This window comes from Copadichromis virginalis, linkage group LG9 (assembly GCF_057382275.1).
Source record: "Copadichromis virginalis isolate Kocher_CV1m ecotype Utaka linkage group LG9, C_Virginalis_male_GT1.1, whole genome shotgun sequence".
Classification (NCBI taxonomy): domain Eukaryota; kingdom Metazoa; phylum Chordata; class Actinopteri; order Cichliformes; family Cichlidae; genus Copadichromis; species Copadichromis virginalis.
In genome coordinates, this window is record NC_140626.1 from 18,309,812 (window position 1) to 18,324,339 (window position 14,528).

Below are 14,528 nucleotides of genomic sequence, written 5' to 3' on the forward strand. Positions count from 1 at the left end.
CAAAAACACGCTAAACAGGAAGCAAAGTCCTCTGTGCGCGTCACAGCTCATTTGCATGTTCACACACCGTCTAAAAATAGCTCGCAGCGCTGCAGTGCGCTGTCGTCACACACAGGGTCACACAAAGCTCAGACAAAACTCTTCTATTTTAAAGACGTCTTATATTTACAATCACTGACAGGCCTGACAGATTCAGCACCTAACAAATTTCGACAAATTTAAAATAACGGGTCTCACCGAAGAAAGTCTCACTTTTTTGTAATCAAACAGTATCTGTTACTTCTGGGAACAGTTTCTGACCTAACTTCTAAATCCCTAACTCAATTTAACTTTGTCCAAACAAGCACATGACACCGTTTTAAACGATGAGGAGACTCGGTAACTCCTAGCTTATTTCAGGATGCCCTGTACCCCACAGTTAAACCAAACTGAACTAACCCTGTTCGCCGACAGGTCAAGACCGCGCGTCCACGGCCAGGAGGGGGCGTAACCCCCGGGCTATGTGCTTCTTAGCAGACTTCTGGGCTGCCGTCCTATAATAATTTTAACCTAACAGATTTTGAAAAATTTTACCATAACGGGTCTCACCGAAGATAGATAACTTTTTTACGACCAATTAAACAGTCTGTTACTTCTGGGAACAGTTTCTGTCCTAATTTCCCTACCAAACTACCTGAGCCTTCAGCTCAATATCCAGGGACTCAAACCCAACATTCTCTGTTACTTCTGGGAACAGTTTCATATTTCTTCAACTTCATTAAATACTCTTAAGCAACTTTAACTGCATAACACACGGTGATTCTCATCAAAATCAAAACAGACACTCTACCAGTAATTTCAGTGAGTAGACTTTAATTTAGTCATATCCAATTTGGCACATTTTGGAAATAATTCAACAGGTAGTGCCTTACCTTTAGATAAGCCGGCTTTTGTCCACTCACATCAGACCACTGGCTCGTGCCTGTCCGTTCGACAACCTCGGACCGTCCAAACTTTTAAATTCCACCCCAATACCACAGGACGAGCCCCCAAGCTGTTAAGGTTCAAAATATTGGGGATGGAGACAAGAGAAAAAAACCACAATAACAACACTGGTCCGGCCGGGTTGAGTCAAACGATGATTTAATGATCACACACACGTGGGAGATGGACACTGATGCAGACAGCCTCAAAATCTCAAAATGGTGGAGCATTGCTCAAACTTTTATAGCCTCTGGTGCCTCCACCTTATCATAAAAAGCCTAAACATTCACATGCTCTCTCTCACACAGCGCCTGAGCTACGACCTTGGCTCCCGGTTTATCTGCTCCTGCTGAAATGGGGCAGAAAACTCCAGCACACTCTGTTCTCTTCTACTCAGACAAATTAGACAATAACCTTCTGCGAACAGTATTTCTTATAACTCAGCAATATAATGCATCATAAAACAATATCATTCATTCACAACAAGTCAGCAATTTAATGTAATGCAAATCAGTTTAACTAATGCAATAGTTATCAGCTTCTTCTAATTCAGGAGAATAATGCAAACTAAAACTACATAATAATTCACAATCTTTAATTAGGGGTATAACATGGCATAAAATAATATCATAATTTTACAATTCCCCCAAATGAATATTTTAGATGTAACTTATCATTTAAGTGAAAAATGTACTAAAATTGTGACAAAATTCTCTGGCCCTAAAGAATTCAAAGGATTAAAAGGCCACAGAGTAATACAGGTAAACTGAGTAGTTTATATAAAATATTCAGGAAGGAAAACTCTAATGAACATCTGTATTAGACCTCAGTTACACAATTCACAGTTATGATCTGTGTAGGTCATCTTGGAAGTGTTGATTCCTTCTTCATTCAGCAGCTTTTTAGCATAAGCCACAATTACGCAGGGCAAGGTGGGCGACCGTGAGAAAATCCAGGCGTAGTTGAAATGGAATCTCTTAAAGATGTCTGTGCAGGAGTACACTACAGAATAGGTGGTGTAGTCAGTCGACACAACCCAGTATGGAGAGTAGGGAAGAACTGGAAACCAAAAAAAAAAAAAAAATCAAAGATACTCAGACAAAAATGAACAAAACAATACAATTTTCCATTTAAAGTTGACAGGCTGTAAAGAGAGATTTCTTCAATACATATTGTACATTTCTATGTAGCCATATTTGCTCCTCTCTTTGGGCAGCATAGACTATAATACTTTGATTACATGACAACATTTTCAGAAAGATTTCATGTCAAATTTTTACTTATATAAGTGGCAGTATAATCTACATGATGATGATTTGGGCATTCATTAGGCTACAGTAAGAATAGTGATCACGTGTTTGGTGTCACGGTTTTTTAACGTAAATACTACTGTTAGCATGCTAACATACGAGCAGTGTTAGATTATTTATTCAACACCTTGTCCTAAAAAGTGCAAAAGTAAGCTTGTTATAGCCTAAATCAAGCAACAATTTCCAAAAGAAAAATTAAGCCAATACAGACATGCCATACAACTTTTAAGAGCCTGATCATCCTTATGAGAATAAAAGGCAAGCAAAAAAAAGAAAAGCAAAAACAGATAAAGAAAAACACTGTTATAAAAGAAGTTGATAAGATGGGTACTTACAAGATGTGAACTGGACTCCAAGCTTGGCTGGTTCTTTTGGTTCCATGACTTTGGCTGTCCCCTCTACAACCCACCTACCGCCATTCCTGAGACATACAAACATGTGCACAACATTATATATTAAAAGACTAATTATTTCCCAGAATTTTAAGTCTACCACACAGACAACACAGTGGTACGAGTCTCCTGATCTAATCTGCCACACTGGCAGACAGACAGAATAAGTTAAAGATAAATTTTGCCCTGCTGAATCAGCATATGGCCCAATCCTTCATCACTTACCGTACGTTTAACACCTGAGAGGTCAGTACTCGCACAGTCCCATCTTCCCTCATAGAATAGTTTGCCCGGACGCACTCTCCTATTGCAAAGTAAGCAGGCAGCTTCTCAATCTCGTACCACTCTCCCAGGTACTGTAAACAAAGACAAGCCATTAGTTCAAACTCTTTATATACCGAGTATACATAGACAGTAAACCAAAAATATTATGCTATTTGTGCTCACCGGTTCAAGGATGAAGTCAGATTGCACCTTTGGAGTAGGGCAGGGACCCCAGTGAAAAGTCTGAGCCGAGATCACAGGGACCAGCAGGAGGAGAAAGTAGACAGGAGACATGCTTCCTTCAGGAGATCGGGGAAGATTACTTGACGTTATGCTGCACGGGTGTGCCTAAAGCTCATCGTTTGTGTCCACTTTGTTATTAACAAGGTGGGGCTCATGTGATTAGGCAACCCTTGTGGCACACCAATGAAACAAAAAAAATGTCACTCAACAAGTTTTCAGACAAAACACAACATCCTCGATTCTGACATGAAGTAAGGGGAATCACTTTTTTTTTTTTTTTTTTTAAGAGAAATGACAAACCCTTGTTGCTTGTGTATAGTGTAAGGGTTACAAAACACCCCACATTATTCTCAGACTTATTTTATGATGCGAGTTGCTGAATAATGTTTTTATGCCTGTAGTCGTTTAAGTAATGACTTGAAGGTAATGTGCAATGTTAGGAATCTCTTCATCTCTCTGTGTGGGCTTTCAATCTTTGCAGAAAAATCACACAATGCTACACCTGTTCTTCTGGTTTCACACGAAACCTTTCAAGATTCTCCTTATGTTCAGCATTATGTAAATAACAAAGCTCAAAATATTTAAATCGGAATTTCAGGTTAGAAGGAAAGAAAAACTGAATTGGTAGCTGCTCTACTAAGCCTACCTCCCACTCTCAACACACCATTCTCAAGCTTAGGATTAAGCCTATAGAGCTCACTACTCTTCTTCACCTTTTCACCCCTCTGCAACCTACTGATCTCATCTGAATATCTCCTCCTTTGACAAAAACAAAGAACTGCATTCTCTGCCTTGTTAAGTTCTTTTACCGAGAGAAATCCTTTAGCAGCATGGTCCTTGACAGTTTGCAACTCTCTTTTAAGATTTTCCTCAAGATTTTCTTTAGTCACGCTAGACGCAAAGCTCTCTTTCAGCCGTTTCCTCTTTTTACTAAGTTCCTGCAGCAAATCTTTGAATCTAAGAATCCATGCAACCATCTTTTTCAGACGAGTCCACGAAGAAAAATAATAAATCTTTGAATCTAAGAATCCATGCAACCATCTTTTTCAGACGAGTCCACGAAGAAAAATAATTAACTTCATCGCACCATCTTTGTATTCATTTGCATCAACAGCATTAACTAAAACGGCCATTTTAATCTCTGGATCATTTGAAGAGATCTTTCCAAAAATCAAGGTTCACTGGCCAATTAATTTCTGGTTGAGCAAGAAACTTTGGCCCTGACAACCAGGAATCATCCATTTTTACCTGATTGCACCTAAAAGGTAAACCAATGGTGTAATGACCATCAACCAACTTAACAGAATCCATCACTGACTTCATAAACTGCTGATCTTCTCTAGACAAAGCAAACTGCTCATCCTGAATACATTCTGGAAAATCAGCCTTCATTTGACGTTCCCACAGCTCATCCAATCTTGCCACGGAAATCCTATTGACACTCACATCAAAAATGTCAGTCTTACAATCCTCTCTGAGAGGACCATTCACCGTCCAACCCAGCATAGTTTTTACTGCACAGGGACCTCCATCCTGACTTCTAACAACCTCCCATGGCTCTAAAGCCTTGGGCACATTAGTCCCGATCAACAGGTCTACCCCGGAATTTATCTCCAGTATCTTAATATGGCACAAATGTGGCCATCTGTCGAGATCTTCCTGTCGGGGAATATTACATTGATGAACAGGCATGCTTTTCTGAGTAAATAAGTCAGGCAAGTCACAGTAGTGATCTAAATCCAAACCAGCTACTTCCAAATCTGAAACAACATAACTACTGACCATTTTCTCCTGACCCATTGTCCGCAAAAGAATGCCAGTTTTCCTTCCTGAAAGATTCAGTCTATTCATGAGCCCTTCAGTACAAAATGAAGCTGAGCTCCCAGGATCTAGGAAAGCATAGGTTATCAGTGACTGATTACCTTTCTTGGCCTTCACTCTAACTGGTATTATGGACAGAGCACTATTTTGCTCACTGGCCCCAGTAACACCACTGCTTTGCACCGCACATGAAGGACCTTTATCTGGTGGCTCTCTCCCTCCTATAGTTTGCACTGAAACACTTTCCCTCTGCTTGGAGTGGATATGTAAGAGTGTGGGGTGTTTCTGTTTACAGACTTTACACAAGAGACGTTTCCTACAGTCCTTGCTTCTGTGCCCAATGCGCAGACAACCAAAACACACGCCATTCTCTTTCAAAAAAGATAATCTTTCAAAGTGCAACTTTCTTTCAAATGAAGGACACAAATCCAACATATGCCCTGCTCCACAAAACAAGCAAACCTTGGTCACAACTGAACCACTCTCTCGCCTCAATACTGGCTCAATCTTCCCTTCCACCTTGGCCACAGTAGTAGCAAAACTACTCCGCTTAGCCTTAGGGTAAAACTGAGACTTACCATTCCTAGCCTCTTTTCTGATGGCTGTCAGAGGATCCTGTATATCTCCAAACAATGGGTCACTTGTGATCTTAACTTGCCTTTCGACAAACTCAACATCACAAAAAACCACTTTACGTTGAAACCTCTCCTGCAGATCGCAGACAACATTCCTCCACTTATCCCTGAGCTTATAAGGCAACTTCTTTATAACTGCTTGCATATTAGCAGAGACATCCAACTCATGCAAGGACTCAACGTCTCCCATTGCATTACAACATTGCCTTAATAAAAACCCATATTCCTGCAAAGCCTTCACATCATCAGATTTTATAGGTGGCCATTTACTGACCCTTTCAATGTAGGCAGCAGCGATTTTCAGCGAATTGCCAAAGTTCTCTTGGAGCAAAGATTTAGCTTTAGCATATCCATACTCAGCAGGCATATACTGACAGCTTCTGACCATTTCTCTTGGATGGCCTCTAGTATATTGCTCGAGAACATATAAACAATCCTTAGCACTGTGAGCTTGACTCTCCACCATGTGCTCAAAAGCTCTCATAAATGTTTGATATTGCAAAGGATCGCCATCAAATAACTGAATGTCACGCCTTGGTAGCAAAAACAGAGACTGCTGCTCAGCCAATAAACTTGTAATTTCATTTTGTTTCTTCAAAACTGACTAGATGATCATGACCCTCACCAACTTGCATTGTATGTGTAAGAGGTTTTGATTGTGCGTGAGACTGCGACATCATCTGAGTAGTTGAAACTGCACCTGGAAATACTTGATATAACTTCGCCTCTGACTGTTCCAACAAAACGACCTTAGGCTGAGAAATATTAACCTTGGGCCTCACATCCAATACATGTGCTTGATGATCACTTTCATCAACACCCTGATATGGTCGCTCTGGTAACACAGTATTGAACGTCGGAGCATTAGGATTTAAAATGCCTAAACGCCCCTGCTCTCGTTCTAAATACGAATTCATTCCATCAGATTTACCATTAACAGCACTTGAGACTCGGGACATTTCAGAAGCTTTTAAAACATTCACCTTTGCTGCTGAGGCTGCTATTTCAGTTTCTAAGTCAAGCAGCTCCTTTCTTTTCTTAAGCTGTATTTGTTCTTCCAAAGCATGCTTTTCTTTCAACAACCTCTGTCGAACAAGAAGGGCAGCCATGTCAGCTTCTGCCATTATGAGTGCTGACAAGGCAGATGAAACCATTGAGCCACTGAGTGATGATTTACTTTTCCTACAACTTCTGCTTGCAACATTAGAGATGCTATCACTTTGATTAACATCATCTATCGCAGCACCTTTACCAACATTCCCGGCGTGCCTAGAAGCACCAGAACCATTTCCAGCAGGTAATACATCAGAAGACTCAACACCAGGTGGATTTAAATGTGGCAAATCAAGCTCAGACACCTGATTTCTACTCTGCAGGTTTCCCTTTGCATCATGAAGCCATTTCTTTATCTCTTCCATAAACTCAGTATTATGTGCTCGCACACTTCTAAACCAAGCAGTTTGTTTTTCTTGCTCTTATTGAGGAAGCAAAGGAAGCAAGGTTTCATGCAGACGAGTTGCCTCATTAAGCAACACAGACAAATTCTCTGAGCCTGAACAGTGGAAACATTATCTTCAGATTGCTTTAATTCTTTAATAACCTTTATGACCTTTTTAATTTTATTAATCTTAGTGGGATGTTCTGTTTGAAGTCTTTCAATCTGATTCTCCAACGCCTTAGCAGTCGGTTTCGGCTATCTTTTTTTCCATCCACATCACCACATTGTATTAATTGGTGTGTCTCCATTTTTTTCACAACATTACAAAATCCAAACGCTGAACTGCACCTATGCCACACAGCCTCATTCCAACACATCAACTTGATGACATTCCCTTCAATAAACCTTGGACACACACAATTAACAGGAGAAATATCCCCCTCTGCCTATTAAACCTAACTCACTCAACCTAGTCTTCCGTACATACTAGCGGTGGGTATTTATGTACCTCCATACCGTCAGCTGTGAGGAAGACAAACTGTCTTAAACACAAACTGCGGCGGTACTCCCAAGCCAATGGCTTCAGCCGCCTGATGCACAATAACTAGAAAGCAAATCAGTACAACGCCTTGTGCAGCTGTACTGCTAAAACCTAACAGGGGAATATGACTCCTGACAGAAATCTATTTTGTGTAGCCAAAGGCTTAATCTAAAAGCTGCGTGGACAAAGGCAACAGCAAACTATCATCAATAAAACTCATCTATATATGGTAAATGGCCTGTATTTATATAGCGCTTTACTAGTCCCTATGGACCCCAAAGCGCTTTACATATCCAGTCATCCACACACACATACATTGTAGTCACAGCCACCCTGGGGCGCACTGACAGAGGCGAGGCTGTCGGACACTGGCGCCACCGGGCCCTCTGACCACCACCAGTAGGCAACGGGTGAAGTGTCTTGCCCAGGGACACAACGACAGAGACTGTCCAAGCCGGGGCTCGAACCGGCAACCTTCCGATTACAAGGCGAACTCCCAACTCTTGAGCCACGATCGCCCGGTATATAAACAATCTAATAAAACCTAAAAACACTTTCTGTTGACAATTTGTTGCGGCTCCTCCAACCGCGGCAGGCTAAACATGAGGACACAGATGACACGCAACAATAAAGGCATAAAATACACTTCTGTACCATTTGCTCCTTTTATTCCACATGCAACTGTCCAATATATAAATCAGCACATGGGATTAACTATTAAACAAATGCACAGATTGCACAAACAAATAACTGCAACTCAACAATAACTGCACTAATTACAATGCCAACTTACAATTTGGCCTATGGCATCAATTAGTGCACAAATATACATAAACCATCAAGTTCCAGTGAAAATACATCAAAATCATTCAAGCTGCGGGCAACAGAAAGTTTTGCTTCATGCTCACCCTGCCTTTCTGCTCATCATCAGGTGCCGTGAACAGGTGAGTGCAACCACATTTATCATCTACCACACCCATGAGACATGCCCCACACCCCTGCACTTCTTCTTCAGTCAAGTTTAACGGCAGCTTGCATCCAAGACGGGTGTGTATGGCTACGTTCACACTGCAGGCGAAAGCGCATCAAATCCGATTTTTTGGACCCTATGCGACCCATATCCGATCATGGTATGACAGTGTGAACGTAGCCTATCCGAGACTGTAGATTACAAAACCGTTCTGACCCACACTCCTTTCCAGAAGGTGGTGGTAAATGCACCTAAAAGTTGTTTGCCAACCGCCATTAAAATGTAGAAGAAGAAGCTTGCATCCAAAACTGTTGCATTACTGCCATCTCCTGGCTGTTAACCATCCGTCACTCCTGAATCCTCAGATCCTCTTGATGAGACCAGTACTTCTCAAAAAACGAAAAGCCACCACTTTCCCTTCACCATGACTTAACTTATTAACCACTTGTTCAAATGTAAGTTCCCTTCCACCACTCATTTCACCCCACATCACCCTCCTGTGACTTACATACTTCCTACAACTAAGGAGTACATGCTCAACTGTCTCCATATCAGTGCACCCATCACACAACCCAGTCGGATGTTTCCCTATCTGAAAAAGAGTACCATTTAAAAAGCAGTGGCCCGTTCGTATTCGACTGATAACAACCTCATCACGTCTCTGCAATCCGCTACTCCTCTTAGCTTCTATTGTGTTTTGCACCCTATATAAATGTCTCCCTTTTGTTTCATTATCCCATGCCATAAGTTCCGACTTTCTGCCCAAACTACACTTTTCCCTTCAGATTTTGACAATGGTAACTGTACATCTATGTCGACTCTTTTAACAGCTGCTTTTGCCAACCTATCTGCGCTTTCATTACCCAAGATACCCACATGAGCCGGAGTCCACATTATTACTACATGTTTATCTTGGTCAGACAGTCTATGATGAGCAAAAAGAATGTCATACAGAATTTGCTGATGGGTAGTTGTGTAACCCTGTTCAATACTTAATAATGTGGAAAATGAATCACTGCATATCAGTACTTTTGAGACCCTGCTGTCCTCCACCCATTCTAGAGCCTGCAGTATGGCAAACAATTCAACTGCATATACACCCAGACGGGGTGATGTTCTTTTCGCAATCTTGATATTCAACACCGGAATTACCACTGCTACACCAGTTGCTTCTGTCTTAGGATCTTTTGACCCATCTGTATACACCTGTAAAAAGTCACTGTATTTGCTGTCCAATCTGTTATAGAATTTTTGACAAATATCTGTGGTCACTTTCCGCTTTCCAGTGTCCGTTAAAGAGCTGTCCACGACAAGACACTTCAATGTCCATATGGGACGTAAAGGCCACAACACTGTCTGATTAAAGACTTTGTCAGACACTTTAAAAGTTCTTGCACTATCATCTCCAACCCACCCAAAACTATTTTTAAAAACCTTCCCTCTTTCCCAACAAGCCCCTAACGCTTTCTTAACAGGATGGGTTTCGGCATGACCTTTCAAATTTATCCAATAATTAACCAACAGCTGTTGCCTTCTAATACACAGCGGCATTTCTCCTGATTCCACTTGTAGAGCACATATTGGCGTTGTTTTAACTGCCCCTAAGCAGAGTCTCAGTGCTCGAGCTTGAATTACATCCAGCTTCTTCAAGGAAGTCTTAGCCGCTGATCCATATACCACACACCCATAATCCAATCTTGATCGAATCAACGCGAGATAAATACTCTTAAGTGCAGCAAAATTAGCACCCCATGACAGTCCCGCTAAACACCTCAAAATATTAAGAACCTTTTTACTATTCCCCACAACGTGCTCTACGTGATGTTTCCAAGTCAATCTCTTGTCAAAAACCACACCCAAAAACCAAAACAATCCACCCTTTCTAACTCTTTCCCATACAAGTACAACAATTCATTACCCCCAATTTTCTTATTTGTGAAAAACATTACTTTAGTTTTCTCAACAGAAAATTTTAAACCCCAGTCTACACCCCACTTTACCTATCCCCTCTTGAAGTTTCCAGACGAGATGGTCAACATTCTTCCCCCTCACTACATCAAAGACAGCAACCACCACCTCTTTATTAACTTGCGCTTTCCTGATATCATCTTCCAGACATAAGACAGGATCCATCGGCCCTCTTCCTCTACGAAAATCACTCTGACAGGGTGCTAAGACATTTCTTGACTCCAAAAAGTGAACCAATCTCACATTCACCATCCTTTCCATTAGTTTACACATATTGGAAGTCAGAGCAATGGGCCTATAGTTTCCAGGATCGCTATTGTCTTTCCCTGGTTTCTTTATTGGTACAATTAGCGCTTCTTTCCATGACGTGGGAGACGCCCTACTGTCCATACCTTATTAAAGAACATTAGCAATATATTTAATGCTGCATCACTTAGATTTAGGTTTCTTCCTGTTAAAAGGGAGTTTTTCCTTCCCACTGTCACCAAAGTGCTTGCTCATAGGGGGTCATATGATTGTTGGGTTTTTCTCTGTATCTATGAAGCGCCTTGAGGCGACTTTTGTTGTGATTTGGCGCTATATAAATAAAATTGAATTGAATTAGATGTTTCAGCATAACATAAGATAAGAGAACCTTTATTAGTCCCACACGTGGGAAATTTGTTTTGTCACAGCAGGAAGTGGACACTTGATCTCATTCTTCCCTGGAGCACTGTTCCTAGTTCTGCCCAAAGCTCTTTTCAGTTCCCCAATAGAGAAGGGACAACCCATTACATCCGCAGTACTGTCCTTCCTCCCTAAAGCGTCAAGATATCTTTCTTTAGTTCTCTCACGTCCTCGTTTACTTTCCTCTGATAAATTTCTCCCACTATGTACATCAACAAAAGTACTTGCCAACAAATCAGCTTTTTCCCCATCAGTAACAGCTACTCGACTATTCTTTTCAAGAATTGATAACTCCAGCCTCTTCTGTCACCCCCCATTTTCCTGATCATCCCCCACACTTCCCCCAATTGAGTATTACTACCAAGCGTACTACAGAAGCCTCTCCAGTAAGTTCTCTTAGTTCTTCTTATTGTACTTCTGACTCTTGCTTGTGCTCTTTTGTAATCAATTAAGTGTTGAAAATTATGAGACCGTTTGACCAACTTAAAGGCTCCATTTCGTTCTCCAACTACTAACTGATATTCATCATTCCACCATGGGACGTCTCTCCTTCTAGCTTTCCCTGTTGTCTTTGGAATAGCCTCCCCAGCAGCACTTAAAATACATTGACTGATTTTACGAGTCATAATTTCGACACTCAAATGACTTTGAACTTGTAAAAGCTTCCTCTCACAAACCCTACTAAACTTCCCCCAATTCACCTTCCCAAACACCCACTTCCCAAATCCAAAAAAGGCTTCAAGTATGTTTCCTGAATACAAATTAGGTCAAGTTTTTCCGCCTGTGCGTAAATAAACTGCTTAAAATCTTGACCATTTGACAAGAAACTCCTGGCATTCCACTGTAAGAGTAATATGGTTATAAGAACTAACCACCACATTATCCCTCTTGACTTGCCTGACTAAGTAGTTCACCTCTTATATCCTCCCACCTGATATTCTTCATGTCTAAACTATGACATGCCGCCTGTAAGAGCCAAAGTCAATGTTTATGTTTTTCCTTTTTGTTTTGGTGGCACAGGTGTATAGCTTTACCTGCGTCTCAGGTGATGGTATGTGGGTGTGGTCACAGTTACCTGATGTCGGTGTTCGCAGCAGGTGTGTTGGGTGAGTGGTTTGTGGGCAAACTTTTCTGTTGACCGTCATTTTTTGGCACACCAGTTAATCCATGCGCTATTTGTAAATTGATTGAAAGCGCAAATGTTTGTTTGTGTTTTGTTCTTAAAATAAATGCGCAAAGTACAAGTACGACTCATTATGGATTATTGGAGGCGCGTCACAGGGACACAACCAACTCAGCCGGCTTTATTTACGGCTTTATTTACGGATGAAAGTTGCAACACCGCCTTCACAATAATCTGGATCCTCTGTCTTGGACTTCACATCTGAAGTTGCATTTATTACCCCCGCAATAAATGTCACCATCTTCTTCCTCTCTTCTTCTATTTTCCTTTCAACCATTGCCATAACCTTCACCATTACGTGTTTCTCCTCCATCCCGTGTTTCCCAATGCCTCTGCATATGACACTCTCTGCAGTACCCTGGTTTTTTGAATGACTGTCTGCTGCCTCAACACTTCACATCCCCAAAAAGCAACACTGTGCTCCTCTCCACAAGTACAGCATTTAGGTTTTACTCCCACACCACACTTCCCACATTCATGATCACCAGAACATCGAGCACATCTCCTCTTCCCTCTACACACTTTGGAAACATGTCCAAATTCTTGGCAATTGAAACACCTCATTGGTTTAGGCACAAACTCCCACACACTGAACCTTATTAATCCAAAGAAGACCTCTTTTGGCACCTCTTTCGTGTCAAATTCCACCACCACAGTTTCTGTTTCTACTTTCTCAGGACCTCTCGTCATTCTCCTTGCTCCTTTAACTTCCCCATTTCTCAGTGTTAAATTCTCCATCAGTTCTTTCATATTTACATTCAACGGCACACCCACAATAACTCCTTTATTTCCACTAGTGCTCCTTTCCCCTACTCTTGCAGTATTCTTCACTTTGGCTTTGCACACCCCCACAAGTTTCCTAGATCTTTCCACCTGCACTTCCATGTTACAACCCACCAGTAAATTGCCATCCCTGAGTATCTTAGCATACTTGATTTCCCCAACTTGTGCCTTAAGTGCTCTTGTCAGCTTAAGTGGATCTATTTTCTTCACACCCTCTGCCTCAAACCTGACAATGACATTCATACTCTGAGTCGTTCCTTCTTCATTACCTTCACTGTCAGTCCCTTCCTTACTACCCTCAGTTCTCTTTTTCCTCTTCCTTTCACCAGCTCTGCGCCTCTTCCCCCCCTTTCCCACTTTTTCCCACTCATTCTCATCACCCTGGACAATCTCTTCCTCTTCACTACCATCCATACTATTCCACTCACTCCTCCCGCTCTCCATCGGTGCCAACCCTGGTCTATGAGAAGAAGTCTGCAGGAGACCGTTACCAGACCTGTACAGGCCTTCGGCCGACTCTCCTACTTACCTCACTCACACACCAAACCACCAAAAGACGAATCACAAAACACGCCAGTTAACTTAGTGGACAGATGCGTCCTTGATCCCCACGGACTTCCTCCTTCACTCTGCAAACCGACCGACCTCCTTCCTAGCTAGCCGCCTCGTTTATGTGGTCTCCCCACACCCGTGGGCCAATACAGTGAGTCCATTTAAACCAACCCACTTAGTCAGAAAGGAACAACTCATATGGCTCCTACACAGTTTATGAAAGACTCCACACAGCTGGGGGGCACAGGTCTTGAGGACGAGGGGACTCACTCCGTCTGGTCCAGCAGACTTGCCTGAGTTGAGTCTCCTCATTTGCATCTCAACCTGGTATTGAGTGAAGGTGATGGGTGGGGGAGGGGTGTCAGGAATCTCACAGGAGGCAACAGCGCCATGTGAAGAGAGAGGCTGGCACAGTGGTGTGGCTCTGGATTCCAGGCTGACTACAGGTGAGGTTAGGGTTGCCAACCGTCCCTTAAAAAACGGAATCGTCCTGTATTTCGAAACAAAAGTACACGTCCCGTATTGAGCTAATAAGGGACGCACTTTGTCCCGTAATACAGTGAGAATCAAAAGTAGTCTATAACTTTTAATGGAATTAACGCTTTGTTTGAAAACATAATTCCCAGCCCCTCTCCTGCTTTGTGACCAATGAGCTGACAGCACACTTATGACAATTCGAGTATGACAATTCAGATTACCGCTCATCTCATTGGTCGAGGAAAGGTCGCTTGCGGAGAAAATACCGGAAGACAACAGGTGACCACAACAAGAAGCATGGCCAACAGGGAAACAAACGCCG

The 14,528-nt window shown here is 42.0% G+C and overlaps 1 protein-coding gene across 2 annotated transcripts; it reads right to left on the reverse strand.

Annotated features, from left to right (window-relative positions):
* Positions 1-1,614: 1,614 nt before the first annotated feature.
* LOC146701703 (apolipoprotein D-like) lies at positions 1,615-8,741 on the reverse strand. Of its 2 annotated transcripts, none has more exons than XM_085468013.1 (5): positions 8,516-8,741; positions 3,113-3,228; positions 2,891-3,021; positions 2,609-2,694; positions 1,615-2,022 (listed from the first exon to the last, which is right to left on the reverse strand). In XM_085468013.1, exons 2-5 carry the CDS (start codon positions 3,221-3,223, stop codon positions 1,790-1,792), a joined length of 561 nt encoding a protein of 186 aa, XP_085324139.1. In that variant the 5' UTR covers positions 3,224-3,228; positions 8,516-8,741; the 3' UTR covers positions 1,615-1,789. The 2 variants fall into 2 exon arrangements, with proteins under 2 accessions (XP_085324139.1, XP_085324138.1); XM_085468012.1 differs by having other exon boundaries at positions 3,113-3,341.
* Positions 8,742-14,528: the final 5,787 nt, after the last annotated feature.